The sequence below is a fragment of the Dromaius novaehollandiae genome, chromosome Z (genome assembly GCF_036370855.1).
Source record: "Dromaius novaehollandiae isolate bDroNov1 chromosome Z, bDroNov1.hap1, whole genome shotgun sequence".
Taxonomy (NCBI): Eukaryota; Metazoa; Chordata; class Aves; order Casuariiformes; family Dromaiidae; genus Dromaius; species Dromaius novaehollandiae.
This window is the reverse complement of record NC_088132.1, coordinates 36717633-36736012: the sequence shown is the minus strand read 5'-3', so window position 1 is coordinate 36736012 and position 18380 is coordinate 36717633. Positions and strand designations below refer to the sequence as shown.

At 39.1% G+C, this 18380-nt stretch overlaps 2 protein-coding genes across 8 annotated transcripts in view; both read left to right on the top strand.

Annotated features, from left to right (window-relative positions):
* Positions 1–12472, top strand: part of LOC112992387 (TIMELESS-interacting protein-like) — a 30431-nt gene extending 17959 nt beyond the window's left edge. For 3 of the 6 annotated variants that reach the window (XR_010386124.1, XR_010386122.1, XR_010386123.1), the window contains 7 exons: positions 903–965; positions 1836–1982; positions 2884–3039; positions 4795–4885; positions 6821–6896; positions 8211–8535; positions 9883–12472. Coding sequence is in view for 1 of the 6 variants with exons in the window: in XM_064501947.1 (XP_064358017.1) it covers positions 2886–3039; positions 4795–4885; positions 6821–6896; positions 9883–10005 (444 nt within the window). In the remaining 5 variants the exon portion in view is untranslated. The remainder of the gene's footprint in view (positions 1–902; positions 966–1835; positions 1983–2883; positions 3040–4794; positions 4886–6820; positions 6897–8210; positions 8536–9882) is intronic. The other 3 variants (XR_010386126.1, XR_010386125.1, XM_064501947.1) reach the window with 3 other exon arrangements.
* A 3826-nt stretch (positions 12473–16298) lies between these two features.
* The window catches only part of LOC112992391 (multiple epidermal growth factor-like domains protein 10), a 104308-nt gene continuing 102226 nt past the window's right edge, over positions 16299–18380 (top strand). The window contains exon 1 of one of the 2 annotated variants that reach the window (XM_026115413.2): positions 16299–16403. The gene's annotated coding sequence lies outside the window, so the exon portion shown is untranslated. Of the gene's footprint in view, positions 16404–17056; positions 17088–18380 lie in introns of those variants that run through there. The other variant, XM_064501398.1, reaches the window with a different exon arrangement.

The window sequence follows — 18380 nt, the reverse complement described above, 5'->3', positions numbered from 1 at the left end:
TGTATTAACCTGAATGCAATCAAAGCATAGTCTCTCCTAATGATGTTTGTGTCTAGTTACAGAGACAGGAGGGAATTTAGTAAAGATGAGGATTATACAAGAATGAATACAAAACTAAAAGAATTTTATCAGTTTATGCTTCTCTACTTGTTGTAGTATTTACCACCATTTTTTTTTTAATAGTAGATCGTACGTAGATGCTTTTGGTGTATTATTCAGGCTAATTTCTCTCAGCTGCATGCTGTGATTCCTTCTAAGCAGCAGTTTTGGTATTAAATATTGCAATGCTCTATCTGTACTGATGTTATTTTATATTTGGCTTTGTTGCTGGCTTTGTATTTCCACGTGGAGGTGCTGATCACTGGTTTCCATTCTGATGTCAAAATCTCAATAAAGCTGCATTGGTATTGGAGATAGGTTCCAGTTTTTATTTTAGAAAATAAGAGACCTGCAGCTAAAGGATTATGAGCAACGGTAATAAATTCAAAGAATTTAGGTCCTAGTACTGCAGTTAGCTGAAGTAGGGTTGTCTTCTGTTTGTGATGTTTCTACAGCAGTTGGTAGAGAAGGAATGAAATTCTTAACCAGGTAGCTACTAAAATACAGAAGAATCTGTAATTCTTGATGATTATCACTGTAGGCTATTAAAAAGTCAGCAGACATTTTAGCAAGCAATTCAGGGTTATTACAAGAAGCAACTGTGAAGTGTTATAATTCCTTTAACAAGGTTCCTGCACCTTTTGTTACAAAGCAAATGAATCAATAATTTCTATTGATCAAGGAGAGTTAATCTCAGGCAAGACCATTTCATTATAGATTTTAAACTAATCAGTGCAGACCAGTTTGTCTTGAAGCAAGCGCTGGAAAGAGCCATTAACTACTTAAGTTCATATACTTCACAGATACAGAAAGACAAGAAGACTGCCAGAAAGCATTTGTAACTGAAGGACAGGACGGATTTTAAGGTAAGAGGTCCATGGATGGTATCATAACAGGTGGAGCACCATGATCTAATGAGATCAACTCTGAAATCCTAACAGCGGGTCTATATACAGCTGAAACTAATTATACCATAGACTAAAGCATCTGGTCAGAATTTTGTGTGATGATGGAGCGAATAGAAACAAAGAATTAATTGGAAATTGTCTTGCTGTACCTTGGCATTGTACTCCCTTTTTATTGTTGCTTCTTTTATACTGAATTTCTTTCCTCTTTGTAATTGTTCTGATTGCAGTGGAGCAGTCATAACATAGCTCGTAATTCCTCAAGGAGAGTCATGAGAGTACAAAATAATTTCTTAGCTTTTCCAGCTGTATTTCCAGGTGTATCGGTTATGAATTTTCCTGTTGCCCTTGAGTAGGCAAGTAAAACCCAGAAAATGTTATTTCACAGTGAGAATAGCGGCACCCTGTGGATTATGTTTGACTTTGCTTTGTAATGTTTCAAATATTACATGAAAATATCTCTGCCTGCCTCTCTGTGTTGTGTGCTGGTTGTAATAACACACCTGAAGATAAATGTAGCTCATGAAAGATGGAGGATTTTAGTCTAGAAACCTTGGCTATCTGGGTACAAGATGGAGTATATTTAGAGCAAGAATATGGCTCCAACTTAGACCTTCACTACATTGTGTCTCATTGTTTTCATTTTTCACAGAAAGCTATGAAGACTGCTCTGAGCTCAATATGTATTTTAAGGAGGCAGAGTAGAGGAGAAAAGTAGTAGCTCCAAGAGCAATAGCTTTGCTTGTAACTGTTCACTAAGGGACACAATTGCATGCCAAAGAAATCACTGACTCTGCTTTAGATCTTGTGGGAAAGGTGAGCTCTGTTAAGTCTCTGCAGGGGCTGCTTGTGACTTCAGGACATTGCCTTGTGCAGTCGTCACCCAGCCGGGCGGCAGAAACCTCTCCCGAGCCTGCTGCACCACTGCCCTGGAAACTTCCCTCATGGATTTCTCTGGGGTGCTGTGCTGAACAAAAAGTAAGCTGTTTTAAATAACTGTAGAAATGAAAGTCTCTGCTGTATTAGTATGCTGCTAATAATCATATGGCTCATGTTTATCCACTGGGAGCTTTCAAACCTCTTCTGCTCACAGAGAGTTGTGTCAGAAGATCAGAAGCATAGAATAGGAACTGCTGTTCATAACTACCACTCAGTGAAGATTGTTTCCATCTGGGTATGTGAATTTGGAACAAAAACAGTTAAAATAAATTTTAAAAGTTTTCCAGGTTTCAAAACATTCATGTATATTTGCTAAGAAGCAATTGTTGAAAAATTCTAGCTCACATCTTGCCTTGAATCAAGCATTAATTATAGTATATCTTAAAGGAAACTAAACAGTATTAGTACTAGTATTAACTTTATTATATTGGTATTAAAAGGCAGAAATTAATTTAATTAATAGCTTATTCTGACTTTTTCAAAAGTTCATTTAGGCAGTGGAACTGCATTCTTATGCTGGAATAAGCTAGTACTAATCAGTTAAGAACAAATTCCATCATTCTGAAGCTCATGTAATGGTCTTTAGATACATGTAATATTATCATTATTGTACATATGTAGATTTTCGTGTGCTTCTTCAGTATATTATGTATTTTAGAATTATATAACTATATAAACATATTTAAATATATATAAATATTTTCTTATCTAACAATATAAATATATTTTTAAATATGCACCATAATAAAATATTAACATATAAAAATCCTCATATTTTTCGTATGAAAATAACAGCATATAATAGTGCTGCTCGGATATCAGGTTGCTAAAGCTTCAGTCACTAGTTTGAGTTTAGGAATAGATCTGGCATATAAAAACAGTCTAGTCAAAAAAGAAATACATGCCTCATAATTTTATCTGTCTTTGTATAATCTGATAGAGATGATGGATCATTTAGAAGACATCATATCTCAAGTAGCAAGCTGCAGAGAGCTGGACAGTGAGATGTCTCTTTCTTTTCCTGCACCTGTCTCTTCACCTTCAAGAGCCACAAACGCTATATGTGCCAGTTTATCACAAACTGATGACAAAGAGGGTAAATGGAATATATTTGTGTGTATGTGCTCACACGTGCATGAATATGCATGGTTCTGTACATGTGTACATGTGTGACCATGCAGGTATGCAAAGATGTTTATCCTTTTTTTTCTGAGAGGCTGTACCACACTATGGCTTTAGCTTTGCCTCTCTGATATCAGTAGGTGCTTAGGGACAAATTCAAAAGGGCTTGAATACTTAAATATGAATTTTGCAATGCTTGACTTTTAGCTATCTGTCCCTTTTACTGGAATTCAGAAATCTGAATGTAGTGTTCTCAGTGGGATCCACAGAAACCAGCTTATAGAGGGGGGGACTAATGAGAAAGTGATGTAGGGAAAGATGTGAAATTCCTGCTTTCAAGTTTCTCCTCTGCCAAAGGGAATTCAAAGCTATTTCGAAGAAAACTGACCCACCAATAGGCTTCAAACTCTTTCAGGCTGCTGGAGAATGCTCTCCTTTTGATAAAATACCACAGGTCACATGACATGCGTTGCTGTGTTAGTCTTATGTCAGTGCGATGTGAGTGCGTCCACGTGGAAGGCAGAGAGCAGTCTGTGCTGCAGCTGTGAGGCTGTGGATGGGAGTGGGCATCTGCATGCCCTATAGGTGATAGAAAACTGATGGACATCACTTGGCCATGACTATGATGGACAATGACTGAAATCTTTCAGATCCATACAGAGCAGAAAAGTCCTGAGTATGACCAAGTGAAGAGACCATAATGAACCAAACTGATCTGGGTCTCTAGTAGTGCTTCAGGTAGTGCTTTGCCAATCTAGACTCTTGATATTTAGAAATCTGGTATGTATTATGTAAGTGCGGTTCTGAATAAGGTTCCTGCTAGCCACTGAGTGTCCATTATATAGTGAATAATATGCAAGGGTGTAGTATGATTTCAGGATGCTCTGTGTACTCCTTTTCTGCTTGTGCGGAGGGCTGCAATGAGACCAAATTCTGCCCAACTCCCCGTATCAATCCTACTGTACATTGGCAGCCGACTGCGGTGACCAGATTTGGAGGGGTCTCCGTGGCACCTTTGAGTGTCTGTGTTAGCCATGACATTTGGGCAAAAGTCTGCCACAACTGTCACGACTGTGAGGCAATGAAATAATGACAAAGGTGGCCATTGTTTGCACTCTGGAGTTTTTTTACACTATTGTTTTACTGATTCTTTGTAAACCAACCTTAAAATCACTGCAGTGTTTTTCCCAGCCTTATGTCATGATGTGCCCCTCTTAGTATCACTCTAGTGATAAGTACTTTATTGAGAAGAATTTGAAACAGTGACTTGGCTCTGTGTTGCTAGGCACCAAATTTTCAATGTTCTGCAGAGCTCAAACAACAGAAATCCTAGGTAATGGATTTTGTTCCAGAACCACAGACCTGGTCTTGGTCATGCAGTACAAACAATGTCTTGATGAGTGAGGTGTGCTTAAAGCACCCAGAGACATATAAAGGGTATTAATTGGACTGAGTTTTGGAGGAATTTTGTTTGTATAGGTAAAAATAGGGCATATCTGGAACTTATTGCTCAGAACCAGATCATTCTGTGAAATACTTCCTGCAATATCTTTTTGTTGTAATATTTACGTTGTGGTAATATCTGAGGTGCTTATTTCATATCGCACACCCAATGTATGCTAATTTTGCACCCACATTTCAGGGTTTTGCCTTAGTGAAACAAGAACTGAGTAGTGTCTGCAAACAAACATTATTTCTCAGATATATTTAAGTGATGCTACCATTTCAGAGCGAGCAATTGATGGTCAAACTGTGGCTGCAATGAAGGCAATACCAACAGTACTAGAGCAAGAAATCCCAGAGCAGCTTGACAGACAAAGGTAAGAAAGCAATGGGAGAGAGGGCAGAGAAAAGAGAAAGGTTGGTGAGTGTACATGTGTGCGAATGAGAGGAAAAAAGATCCTTTTATTTTGTTTTTCTTCTTTGACAGTTATCTATCAGATTAACCTTTTATGCAAAAAAGTGACTGCAGCAAGTGACTAGAGATGCCTGAACTTGTTTTAAACTGACTGCACTGAATATCTAGCAGCTTGGCTGCATCATTATAGAGTTTAGTGGGGAATAATTTGCCTTAATGAGTATGTCTCTTTTAGGTACTAATAAATACCTAGTGTTTTTATCAGTAGTACTGACAGGTACATATTGCTAATACTTACTGATACCAATACTGTATTTCAGTTTTGAGCTGTTAGGTTTTCTGTCAAAGGCTTAGGAGCCAACTCCAGTCCTTTAGGATGGTAGAACTATATAGCAGGAAATTTAATGAAGTGAATATTATGGAAATACTGCATTGTCTTTACCTTTCAAGGGGATTTGTGAAAGGAAGGAATGATTTTGGCCTCTAAAATTAACCTTAGGTTAAATTCTGAAGTCTGGCAGTATAACATTTCAGTAACTGTGTTACATCCTGTCTGCAGGTCAGTGCTGGATGGAGCTGTCAGCAGTTCAAGACCTTGTATAAATGGGTTCTTTGAACATTAAAAAAAGTCTGAAAATGATGCAGAAGGTATAGATGAGCTTTTAGGTGTTAGGTCAAATCCACTTTTATTTAATTTTGAATGTACAAAGATGATGAAGTTCAAAAAACCAATCCAAATATTCCAAAAATGGTGTGTAGGATATGTTGTCTTTTCAAAGTATGTGTTATATCTCAATGTAGAAGATATTTTATCATTTACAAGTATGTATAACTTTGTGCTGTGTGGCATGCCGGAGGTATCTAACTGAGAGGCTGGCTAGGCTACTGTATGTGTGTTTGAAAGCTTAAATGAAGTTTCCTAAACTGTCTAATGTGTAAGCCTACTTTCTGAAGAAATATTATCACTTTGGATTTTTATATATCTGTTGTATAAACCTAACAGCCGCTTTGTGACCTTCCAGCAATTGTTTTAGAAATGGAAACAATACTTATAAACTTTCTATCTTAAATGTTCTGTCTGAAAATTTCCTGATAAATAATAAAACTGCAGAAGCATTACTACCTTCCTTCCTTCATAATCTCACCTATTTTTTGAACACATTATTCTATGGACAAAATCTTGCGCTATGTAATATTTCACCATCTCACTAATTTGGTTATCAAAATAAATATTACTGTATTCTATTCTGGACATTACAACTGGAAGAGGTCTATATACTTGTAAATAACAGTTTGTGGCTGGAGTTGAGAGTAGTCCATCATTCAAGTCTTGAACTTTGGTTTTAGGAAAGGTAACAAAGAACTGAATGAAAGAGATGGAAGTTTCACCAGAACCTCTGTTCATGCAAAGCACAGAAACATTTTAGAAATGTTAGAAACACAGAATCAGCTTTTCTTTTTAGAATAGTGTATGGTACAGAAAACTTCTGAAGGTGTTAAAAAAAAAAAAAAAACACTCCTTAAAACTCTGGTAGCTTGAGAAGTCTTGTCTTCATTTAAAAAATGCCTCCACAGAAATTTTACTCAGTAGAAGACTACACCTCAGAAATTTCAAGAGGAAAGAATTTATCTTGCAGAAGTAAAATGTAAATAGCTGCTTAACAGAATATTATTTTATCTGTAGACTCATTCCTTCTTTACTGTATGCTTCACCATAACCATAGTTTTATAAACATTAGTGTATTTCTTTATGAATAATAATATTCTGTTCATAATCCCTTGCAGAGAATAGAGACTACAGCTTTATCAGTATCCTTTTCCTGTATGTATCAAGATGTTAAAGAAATATTTTTGCTCTCGAAATGAGAGCTCTTTTTTTTTTTTTCTTTTCCCCTAGACTTATACATGAGACAGGCATACCTGCTTTGAAGCATATTTTGGAAGATATACAGCTGAAAGGACCAGGACATGAGGTAACTTTTAGAATTCTGATTGTACTCTTGCTGGTTAGACTGTGGAAAAGGCTGTGATGAAATGAGCCTGGGAGTATGTGGGCACTTTTGAAGTCCTTAACAGGTAAGTGCTGTTTTTCTTGTCAGGTGAGTGTTTGACCCTGGACTTAGCTCAGGCTTGTCACTTTGCTTGATCTCCTTGCAGTGGACAGTGATCTAGGAACATTTTCCATAGTCAGTTCAGGGCCCTCCATACATTCCTCAGGTAGCTCTGGACATGCTTGTGTACTAACAATTTTCATTTTCATCTGGTGCGCTGCTTAGACTAATACATCCCATTGGAGATAGCACCTTGTGCAAGCCTCTATACTGATGCGCCTAAGCTGTTTTACATCTAAACAACACTTGAAGGTGTAGTTCAGACATACTTTGAACAGCCTTATATTAGCCTCTTCTAAACCATGATCAAGAGCGTGGCCAGGAGAAAGAAGGTATGGGGTCACCCACTGTAACAGTGTCCTGCAAAGGCAGAGTTGAATGACTTTGGTTTAATGTTTGCTACTAAGTACAGGTCATTTTATACCTACAAGTCAACACGCAGATATTCACACTGACTTTATTACCTGTTAGATGCTTTAGACAGCAGTGTTGATTGTGAGGTGATATCATCTCTGGAATTGCCTAGAGTTGCTTTTTCATAGCTTTGACTCCTTTTTCCTGGAAAGACCCACAGAAGGTGTCTCCTTTGACCAAAAACTTGTGATTTGCATTTCCTTACAGATGCATGTGCTTAAACACATCAGTGTGTGGTGTGGCTGCATTGCTCTTGAGACAATACAACGAACTGTAGAATAAAACACTGTGAAACTGTTTCTCTCCTATAATGTGCTTAACATAACACACATTAATAGACGTCACATCAGCTCCTGCATTTTTCAAATGTTGAAATGTAAAAATAGTTTGTCATTTCTAAATCAGTTAATATTCACTTAATTTAAAGTGATCTTCATAATTAGTAAAGTAAACATTAACACTTCTCAACAAAGTGAAGGGCATTTTGTTTCTTATATGGAAGAAAGTAAATGTAGCTCAGTTTCCAGTGGGATGAGAGGGTAGACTGCATCATAAAAAAGAAAAAAATGTATAAATAAAACCCAAAGCTAACTAAAAATGCTATAAATGCCCACTGAACTTCTGTGTGATTGCTCTCCAGTCTGAGACACACTGAAGCTTCTATGGCATATGTATTGCACTCAACACCGTAGGGATTTTGCTATCAGGACTGCATCTAATTACCTTATTGATTTCTCTCTTTTTAAATATCCATTTGTGCAGCAGCAGAAGAGACTGTGCAGAACACAGACGCGTCTGCAGTGTCTCAGGGTTGCAGGCGATGTCTGCATGAGTCCTGTGCAATCCTATTTCCTCATACCCTTTACAATACAGCCGTTCCGCTGCGCTGCATTCAGGGCAGTGGGCAGCATTTCCACCATGTTAAAAATTGTGAATGCACAACTCCATAATGGAAACGAGCATCCAGGACTTGACTTAAAGCAGAATGGTGGTAACAAATAACCAACTGCATATAACTGGACTTCAGGCTATGGAATTACATTGGAAAGAGTGTGGCAACATTTCCCACTTTCAGTTTTCTAGCCTGGTGAGACTTTTTTCTTTTTTGCTTTTTTTTTTTAATTCCCAACTCTGCCAGAAAATGTAGCTGAAAATACAGCTTGCACTAAATTTGAAGAACATCCTTCTAGTGAGGAAGACTAATAACCTGTTTAAACTCGATTTGCAATTTAAAAGAAGTAATTCCACAACATGCTTTCCTTAAGGAAGTAAATAAGGCGGCACTAAGTCTTTAAGAAGGGTTAATTAAAACCTCCACTCTTAAATGGAGCAAAGTCTGTTTCGTGCTACTATTTAAACTCAGAGCTAAGGATACAAGGGATCTCTGATGATTCCCAGTACAAGCTAGTAGGTCGGTGTTCAGTGCCAGGCAGCATATAGAATTCCACTGACTGTGGACCTGAGTGGCAAATTTGCTTCTGTTTGCTACGTATAAAGGGCTGATTGATTTGAAGATTAGTTTTATGAGGCTCTGAACATCTTCATATTGTGCTCCAAACACTGAGGATGGATTTGTGTAAAAGGGCATAATTTACTATTTAGCTTCTGGTTTTCTGTAAAAACAGATTGTATTAAAAAAATTAAGCATAACTTGGAGAATTCTTAACAGCCAATTTGCATAGTCACTCAGTGAGTTTGCCCCATATATATCTCTTTTCTGTGTTTTCTAGAATGTTAAATTATCAATGTATCAGCCTCAGGATTTTTTGTAGGAACATTGTGTATTAAGCTTTTTCCTTGAATACTTCTGCAACCAACCCTCAGTTTCCTTTGCTGCCATATGCTAATGTGATCTGCCTTATCAAGAGGTCACAGTGAACTGGAAAGTTTAATTCTTTTTTTCTTACAAGGTACTAAAACCTGCCAGAGAAGAGCTCTGTTCCTCTACAGAGTTCAGAAAGGTTTTGTTTTACATGGTGAAGTGAACTTAATCATTTAAATGCCTTACTTACAGAAATCAGATTTAACTTTAAACAATGCTCTTCATTTCTTTGATTTTTTTTCCTTACAGTGGAGTCTAAATGCTAAAATGTCAACATTAACTTCATATTCAACATTGAAAACCAGATTTTTTGGAAAACTCTAGTGCTTATTTGTGTCACCTCAAGCAAATATATTAATATATATGCCATTTGTACATGTCAGATCTAATATTTGAACAGGAGAAATTATAGTTTCATACTAGAATTTGATTAACAAAATTGTTTCCCATGACTGTTCTGAGAGTAAGCAGTTCTTCTAGAGTACATGAACAGAGGGTAGAGGTTCATCTGTTGCCATCATGTTAATAAAAATTACTTTGTAGGACTGGAGTTGTTTCTTGGTAGGATTCACCTTCATATCTATTCTTTTTTCTTTATGCATAATGTAACAGGCTGAAGACCTGCAATTGTTGCTGCAGAAGATTGAATGCTGGGCCCAAAGCATTTTCCCAGAAATGAAATTTGAAGATTTTATTAGCAAACTTGAAGAATTTGAAGTGACAGATTGGATTTAGGTGCAACAGAAACTTTAGGCTATTTAGTTATTTTCCAAAATGTACTTGTAATATGGGGGGAATTGTTTTAAAGAAGTGATATTGGAAAATTTTGAATGAAAAAACAAGTCGTTTTTTCCTCCAGTGATGATAATCCATTATATTAATTCCTACTAAATGGTCTGCTGGCTTACATGATACTGTCCCTAAATAAATATGGATTTTAGCTAAACTGTGGAATGCAGTTGTCTAAAATGTAACCTCAGAGTCACTCTTCTAGATTGAGAGGCTCAAAATAAAAACTTACCAAAAAGACTGTTGAAATTTTGATCATCTGTTGTTTTGTATTCTGCATGTAGTTAGTTACTGTTTAAGCAGCTATTTCCTTCAAAATGATACCTTTCTGTGTCAGGACTCTGAATTCAAAAGCAAATTTTAAATCCATCAATGCTGCACTGATGAAGGAGAGAAATTCTCTGCAGAAATGTTGCCCATGTATTCATTGTCTTTGGTTCTTATGACCTTGAAGCAAATTATTGTGGACTTTTGGAGCTTATGGATAGTGATTTCTGTAACACTACTTTCAGCAGTATGTACAAACATGGTAAAGCGTATCTGATTGATTATGTTGGTGGCTGTGTGCTTTTTATGCCTTTATTGTTCCAAGGGGTATAACTAGGTTGGTTATATAAGCTCTGAACAGTTTCTCTCTTATGCAAGTCTTCTGTGCTTGTATTGACTTGACTGTTCTGTACAACACAAACTGGTTTACAATCTAGCAGAGAAAAATAAAAAATCGAGTACGTTGAAAGATGTTCAGTTTCCAAAAATGGATGCATGACTTTTAGCATGTAAAACCAGAGTACTGAACTTGAGTTGAACTGAACTCATTTTTTTGCATTAAACAGGTTTCAGAGACTGAATAGCCAGTCAACAGGAAGATAATTCTAGTCAACTTTTTTCCCCAAACCTCTCATTATAAATAGTTTTTGTACAGCTATAAAGCTTGCTGTAATGCTTGAATGGTTTGTGGTGGTAGCTCAGCAGAACCTGGTACCTTGCTGATTTGAATGCTTTGGGACTGTATTGCCATTTAGAGTGGAGAAACTTCATTATACTGCATTATACTGCATATTCTTCAAATGCATTGTCTAGCTTTTTAAGTGACAATGACTTTTTAGCTTGAGACAAAGAAAAGAAACAGAAACATCAAAACATTTTTGCTAAAGATGAAATGTTTGAAGAATTGGCAACACAGCTAATGCTGAACTGTTCAGATTAGCTGTTTATTTTATTCTGTCTATCGCTGCCTGCCTTTTACTGGAGATAAATGCAGTATTACATTGATATATTTTGAGTATCTTTACTTGTCATCTATACTTGACTGTATTTTGGAGTGATATGAAGAAACCACTTTCTGGCTTCTGTCCCCAGCCTTGATGCTCTCCTCGGAGCTGCTGTTAACAGGTGGAAAGGCTGCATCATTTATGAGGGTGTTCTGAATTGCTCGGAGCTCGTTGTTCAGAAGGTCCAAGGCAGAGATAGTGAGAAGGTGAGGAAGGGGCCATGCCCGTGGGGAGCATCCCCGCACACAGCATGGGGAGAGGCTGATGTAAGGTGCCAGTGTCCCTGAACGGTGCTGCTTCTGATTGATGTATAGCACCGCTCCTGGGCAGTACTGTTTCTGCATACTGGAAGGTTACAGAACCAAATCTTGTTTTAAAAAGAAAAAGCATTGCCATTAGGTTGCTGGAGTATTTTATAAATAGAAAGCATCTCTGTCAATAAGCCTTAAGGTGTTGTTACAGCTGTTCTTTACATCAGTTAGTAAAAAGGTTGAGGTCTGCCCAGAAGTATACATGACAACTTACTTTTCATCCTGAGATTTCAGAGCAGAGGACTAACTCGAGCAAAAATCAGAGCTCTGGGGAGAGAGGGATATTTGTGATGGTGTAACAGTGTGATCTGGTACTAGTAAGTAGAGGACCAGGATTCAAGACTTCTGTGGTCTGTTTTAAGCTCTGTCAGTCACATAGCCAGTCTGAGCCTTGGTTTACCCATCTATATAAGAAATACAAATATCTCAAGACTTAGTGAATTAATGCTTAGAAGGAGCTGAGAATTTTTAAATGAATGATGTTATAAAAAAGTAAAGAGTAATTTTAGAGATCTGTATTTAAGGTAATTTTATTTGTCCTTTTATTGGCGGTAAGATAAACAATCCTGGGTTTTCCTATTACATTTCTGTAAATAGTGCAAGCGGGGTAATGTTATTGTTTTACTAAAGAGGATCATTGCAACATAAAGGTAATTTTTGCATATAGTAAATACTGTACACCTTCAAAAGCAGATACTGTAAGTTATGTCTTATTTCGGCTAATATGTTTTGATGGGATGATCTTAAAGACTGCTTGTATCTATTGTATGTATGTTGCTGTGCTTGGAATATTAAATAGTTGTCTGTTGGCAATACCAGGTATTTTTTCCACCTGGTTGTGTCCCTGGATGTTATTCAAGGTCAGCATTGTGAAGTGAAGAAAGTTTGTTTTCAAGGTAAATGTATAAAGTATTTTAACTCTCAACACATCAGAAAAAAGTCTGAGTTCTGATACTAAATGTCTTTATTTTTTGCCTAGGTCTCCAATTATAGGTAGTTCAGTTTGCATACTTACATTTTTTATAATTGCTTCAATTACAGATTTATTTGAAAACCAGTCATGGTATGTCCTCAAATCCACACCAAAAGGAAAGGGAAAGATTTCTTAAGAAAAAGGTAGAATATTATGGCAAAAACAGAAGTCAGTGATTTTTTTAATTGTCATCCTTCTCTCTGATAACACACCATTATCACATATCATAGCAGCGTTCCCACTGTTGGTCATGCACAGAACTAGGTCCAAAATACATGTTATAAAATTTTGAAGAGTGGTTGAAAATATTACTTGTCTTGAAATGCAGCACAGATGTCTTGGAAGAATCTGACAGTTCAAAAACCACTCTTGTGTTTTCTCTTTCATATTATTTTGCTCATTTGTTTATCCTTCCTTGTTCTGTTTAGTGTTTTGGCTTTTTGGATTACTGTTGTTCTGTTTTTTTTTCCATTTGCTTTCTGACTCAGTCCCTGCCTTCCTTTCCTTTTTTACTTCTGTTCTCCTATCTCCATTCCCCAGAACCTTTTATTTCCAAGTCCATAGTGAGCCTACGATCATCCCTCCATTTCATCTTTTCCTTCTGAAGGCCAAAGCACAAACAGGAGAAGACAGCCCGATTTCAGTGATCCCCTTTTTTCAGTTGTTCCCTTCCCTGTTCCTATGGGTTGAAGGCAAACAACACTTCCATTATTATCTGAAAACAGCATATATTTGAACCACTCAGGGAATACAGCAGCATTGCTCTGAGCTCTTGCTCCATCAAAATTAAGGAATGACGAAAGCACTTCAACCTCATAGTCACACCATTTTTCTCCTTCAGACCTAATTTTCCTAGCAAGAATATCTCATCCTGAAATCCTAACCATGTGAAATTATGTACGTGATCTGGACCATGAGCGCAGTGTTTGTGTTCTAATGCAATTTGCTGTATATCAGCTGGATCAGTCATGTTTTTTCCACATCTTAATATTTTCAGGTCAAATAATTATTTTAAGATGAAATAATTAGGCTGACAGAGTGCTAAAAGTCATCTCAGACTGGAAAATATAGGCTAGTTATATCTATAGATAACACTTTCTGTGGTGTTCTATTTATCTCTGTGTAATTCTTTTTCTCAGTAGACAGTGTTCAGTACCCTTCTCTGGACCTGTGCTCTTCCTGTCGAAGCTTTGCTTCTACTCAGTATCACTTAGATGTGTTCATAACCTCCCATGTTGTGTTATGGGGGTGCTCAAAGAACTTGACATGCTGACATAGTCGAAGACCATCCCCTCTGAATTCTGCTCAGTATCTGGGATCCAGATATTTCACATAACAATTAAAAACTTTTCCATAGGCTCAAAGAGAAACTAGGTCATTATACAGTTAATTTTTTTAAGGAGTCAGAGAATGTGGCTGACTTTTATTTATTTTAAAATATTACTTAAATGGAGAAATATTCATGCTTATATAGAAGTTTTATGGACCATATATGGACATCATAATATTTAAAAACATTTAGTGTCTTGAAATTAGGCCTTGGAGGCTGAATTGAAAGGTTCTGTAAATGCAGAGCATTCATGATACCAGCAGAGTGCAGACATAATAAGTCTCGTACTTTGTCCTATAGCATCTCAGAATCATTAATAGTGTTCAGGCTTCATTAACAAGTCAGGTATTTTTGTCATCTAACAGTATTCAAGATACGTAGCTTCTGCTACAGTCAGAACAGGTATTACTTCTTGACTGCTGCAGTTAATTGTTGAGATTCACAACTTTTGGACAGCAGCTTCTTCAGAGAAAGATTTTGCAGCTCAGTGCATGCTTCTGGCGGCAGTCTGGGAACGTTGCCCAGGACACCCTGAGTCAGTTTGGTGGCAGCGTAGGGTGGGTTTTGTCTCACCCACCAATCGCAGTCTGAAAGTTCAACATCTGAGTCAGGCCTACTCGAGAGATGAACAGGCACTGCAGAGGCCAGTTCATCCCATCCCAAGGTAGATGACTTAAAACAGGTAAGTTTAATTGCCCTTTGCAAGATAACTAGCTTAACCTGATGTTTAACTTTTAGGGATGGCTATATTTTGGCATTACCTGTGATACTCTGCAGGTTTACAATTTATATAGCAAAACCTGAATTGTATTTCAAATTGATTTAGAGCATATTCCCTGAACAATGTTATAATCTTTGTCTGCTTAAGAAGATCAGGTTAGGATAATGGAGATGAAAATACACTGTTGTTCTTCATTTGTTAATCCATGAGGAAAATGTTCCAAATAACTGGAAGACAATGTGAGCCATAAGACTGTGAAGACAAGTGAGGACTAGCTTTTGAAGCAAATAATTCTGTCTCTGACCCTGACTTGTTTATCCCTTGCATCTCTAAAATGGACACTAATTCATATCCTGATAGTAAGACATTCTAATTGGCTTCAGACTAACCACTATGAAGATAGTAGTTTGAAGAGATACACAAAAAAGAAAAAAAAAAGAATTGCATATGCAGAAGGATGTGCAGTTAATTGGTAGAACATCTCCTCACATGATCATTTGTTGCTGAAGTTGTTCTTTTTCTCCCTCGTATGTGTATTTCCATGGCGAGAGTACTAAAGAGGAACTTATTTAGGGCCATATTTTTATAGAGTGGTTCCCTATTCCTCCATAACTTCTCTTAAAGAAAATAAGACAATTCATAGAAAATGTGGTCCTTATTGCAAAAGGGCATGAAGAATATAATCACTTCTCTTACTATTTCACCTTTATGAATACATTACAGATGAATGGATGATTAAAAGAAACACAGAGGAAGCCCTTCAAGCTGTTACGAGGTGTCAAAAAGGAATAATAAAGAACTGGCATAACTTCATTTGTTATATTAACTGAAGATCTGAGCATGAATATCTAAGAGTATCTCTCTCTGCAGCCAAAACTGGAGGAACAAGGATATGCAACTAAATTACAAACATACCATTGTTTGGATAAGTCATGGCATTTAAAACCCTAATAAGTGTTAAAGCTCACATACTGAGAAGGAAAACACAGATAAATTCTCCCTTAAAGGATGATGAAGTTAACGGAATTTAAGTAATATGCCTACAACAGACACTAGTGATCTTTAGCTGGTTAGGTCAGTTCTTTGGGTATACAATTCCCATTTTGTTCTGGCTTGCCTTAAAAGATCTGACCATAACATTTGAATCAGCATGAAAATTTTCATTTATTTTCCAGGTTTTACCATTTTACTCTTACTTCTCAGCGCTTTTAGTCATTTAGGGTTGCGATCAGGGCAAAACTGCCGTGATGTCTAACAGGATGTGATACAAGGAATAGGAACATAGGTGTCAGAAGATCTGGGTTAATCTTTTTGTTATGAAATGAAGATATTATCCATAGACCTTGAAACAGTGCATCAAATTTCCTAACGTTTGCAAAGCGGTTATACAGCGGCTTTATTGTCTTTAAACGCCTCCCGGCAGAAAGGCTGAGGCGTGCGGGAACAGCAGGTGTCACTGCTTCCCAGGAAATCCCCCCGCAGGCCGCCGCCAGAGCGCTGCGCTCTGCCTTGCGCTGCTGTCAAACTGGCGCAGACGGAGTGCTGCTCGCACATCGCGGCTCGCCAGCAGATAGCCCCAGTAATAACACCCGCTTGCTCTCTTGTGAAGCCGGGGAGTCGTTAATGGCACAGGCTGCCCGCGTGCGGAGAGCAAAGAGCCGAGATAGCTACCCCCCGGTGGAAATGGTCCTCCTCGAGTATGCAGGGCGGAAGATTTCCCTTGGTAGCAGTTAATTTGGTAAGTTAGCTACTCTCCTCGTTATTTGTTATTGCTATGTATATTTAAAATACATTAACATTTGTTATGTAGAAGCTGTGTTAAGATAGGGGCGGGGATGGGGGTGAGGGTGGGACTACGTTTACCAGCCTTTCAGTAGTTTGGGGTTCTTTGCTGTGGGGAGACACCAGTAGTTTCACGAACCCTTTTCCTTCCCGTGCCGCATACTACAACTTGCGTGGCGAAGCAGCTCGCCTGCCCGCCTATAGCTGAGCTATCTGGGGGGGGGACAAGCATCTCCACCTAATTATGCACAAATACATCGGCGTGGAGAAGCAGTGACGTCTTTCCTCGCTCAGGCAGCCCCCGCCGCGGGAGCTGCCCCTGGCGGAGCCCCGAAGCGCGGCGCGCCCCGAGCGCTGCTGCCGCCGCCAGCCCCGGCCGCGCTCGCGGGACCTCCCTCGCCTCAGGTCCCCGTTCAAGTTTTGCTGGGACCCCCGGGGTGTGCAGGGGGGGCTTTGGGGGAGAAGGGGGCGCCGGGCGGGGGCGGCCGCCGCGCCGCGCCTCTCCTCGCCTCGCCTCGCCTCCCGGGGCGGGCCGGGGCCGGGGCCGGGGCCGGGGCCGGGGAGGGGCCGCGCCGCCGGCACTCCCGCGCCCGCCGGCGGCTCCCGGCGCCCCGCAGGACGGCGCGGGCCCGCGGCGCAGGTAGGGCTGGGGCGGCTCGGGCGGGTCCCTCGCCCAGGCGCTGCCCGCGGCGGCCAGCGCTTCCCCCGCGACCCGGCCGCGCGCCAACGCCACTTTGTTGGGGGGTCGCGGGGCGCCGCGCTAGGGCCGCGCCACTTTCCCCCGCAAAGCTGAGGTCGCGGCGGGGCGCGGGGTTTGCGCGGAAGATGCCTTTTTTAAGGTTGCGGTTCCTTTTCCTGGGAAGCTTTGGGTCGTCCTGAACGCAGAGTGGACCTAAAGGTATATCTGCCGCGAGCGATGTTTGTGCCTGCCCGTAAGTAGGCGTGAGCTGCACATGAAAATGCCCGTCTGTTTAATAACTTGACTTCGGTCCAGCATATGTCTTTCAGCACAAGCTGCCTAGAAAAATTCTCAGTTGTGTGGTAGTATCCTGTACGGATTTTCTTTTTGGCTACGATCATTGCAGTGTAAATATTTCCTATTTTTGTTTCAGCCAAGAAATAGGCTCAAACTGCGGAAAAGTTAGGGGAAAAAACTGCAGCTCCCTTTTCTTGAATGAGCTGGGAATACAAATTCATTTGTAAGCTTACAAATTTCTTAGATGTTGCTTGCCAATCACTGAGTACTTTCACATAGTCAAAGCAGATGTGTAATTCGTGTATCATGTACAGCTTTTTCATCAGGTATGTACTTTTGATTATAGGGGAGGTCTAAAACCTCAATTTGGAATATGCCATTAGTGCTGAAGACATTCCATAGCATATTTTCTTAGGTTTTTAACTCAGCTTTGGCAGCAGCAGTTTGGAAAGCAGACTAATGTAGTGACTTTGTTTAGGAAAATGTTAGTGTCCAGCAACTTGGGAAAACAACAACAACAACAAACAAGGCTGGAGAGTAAAATTTGTTTCCCAGCTACTGATCTATGCTGAGAAGTCTTGGGTGCTTTGACTGAGCAGCATGTCTGATGTGAGACTGAAACTGCAGGCTGGCTTTAGTCAGCCCCCCTGAATGGCATTTGTGCCCCCTAACACAATAACGGGAGGAAAGCATACATAATTAGCTATGTACTTTCTTCTAGCAGTGCAACTGTCTGAGCTGGAAACAGCATTCAGGAAAGTAGCAGGCAGGGTGGGCGAATTATCTATATTGGTTGCTACTCAATAGCACTGTAAATAAAATGGAGTTAGGAGGCCTGTTTTTGTTTTCCATCTCAGGTCAGAAATGCCAGGCAGGCAGATGTGCTTCGGAATTTCTTAATAAGCTGGACAAACAATGTAATTTACACCCAAACTTCTATGTGTTTGTTCATATAAC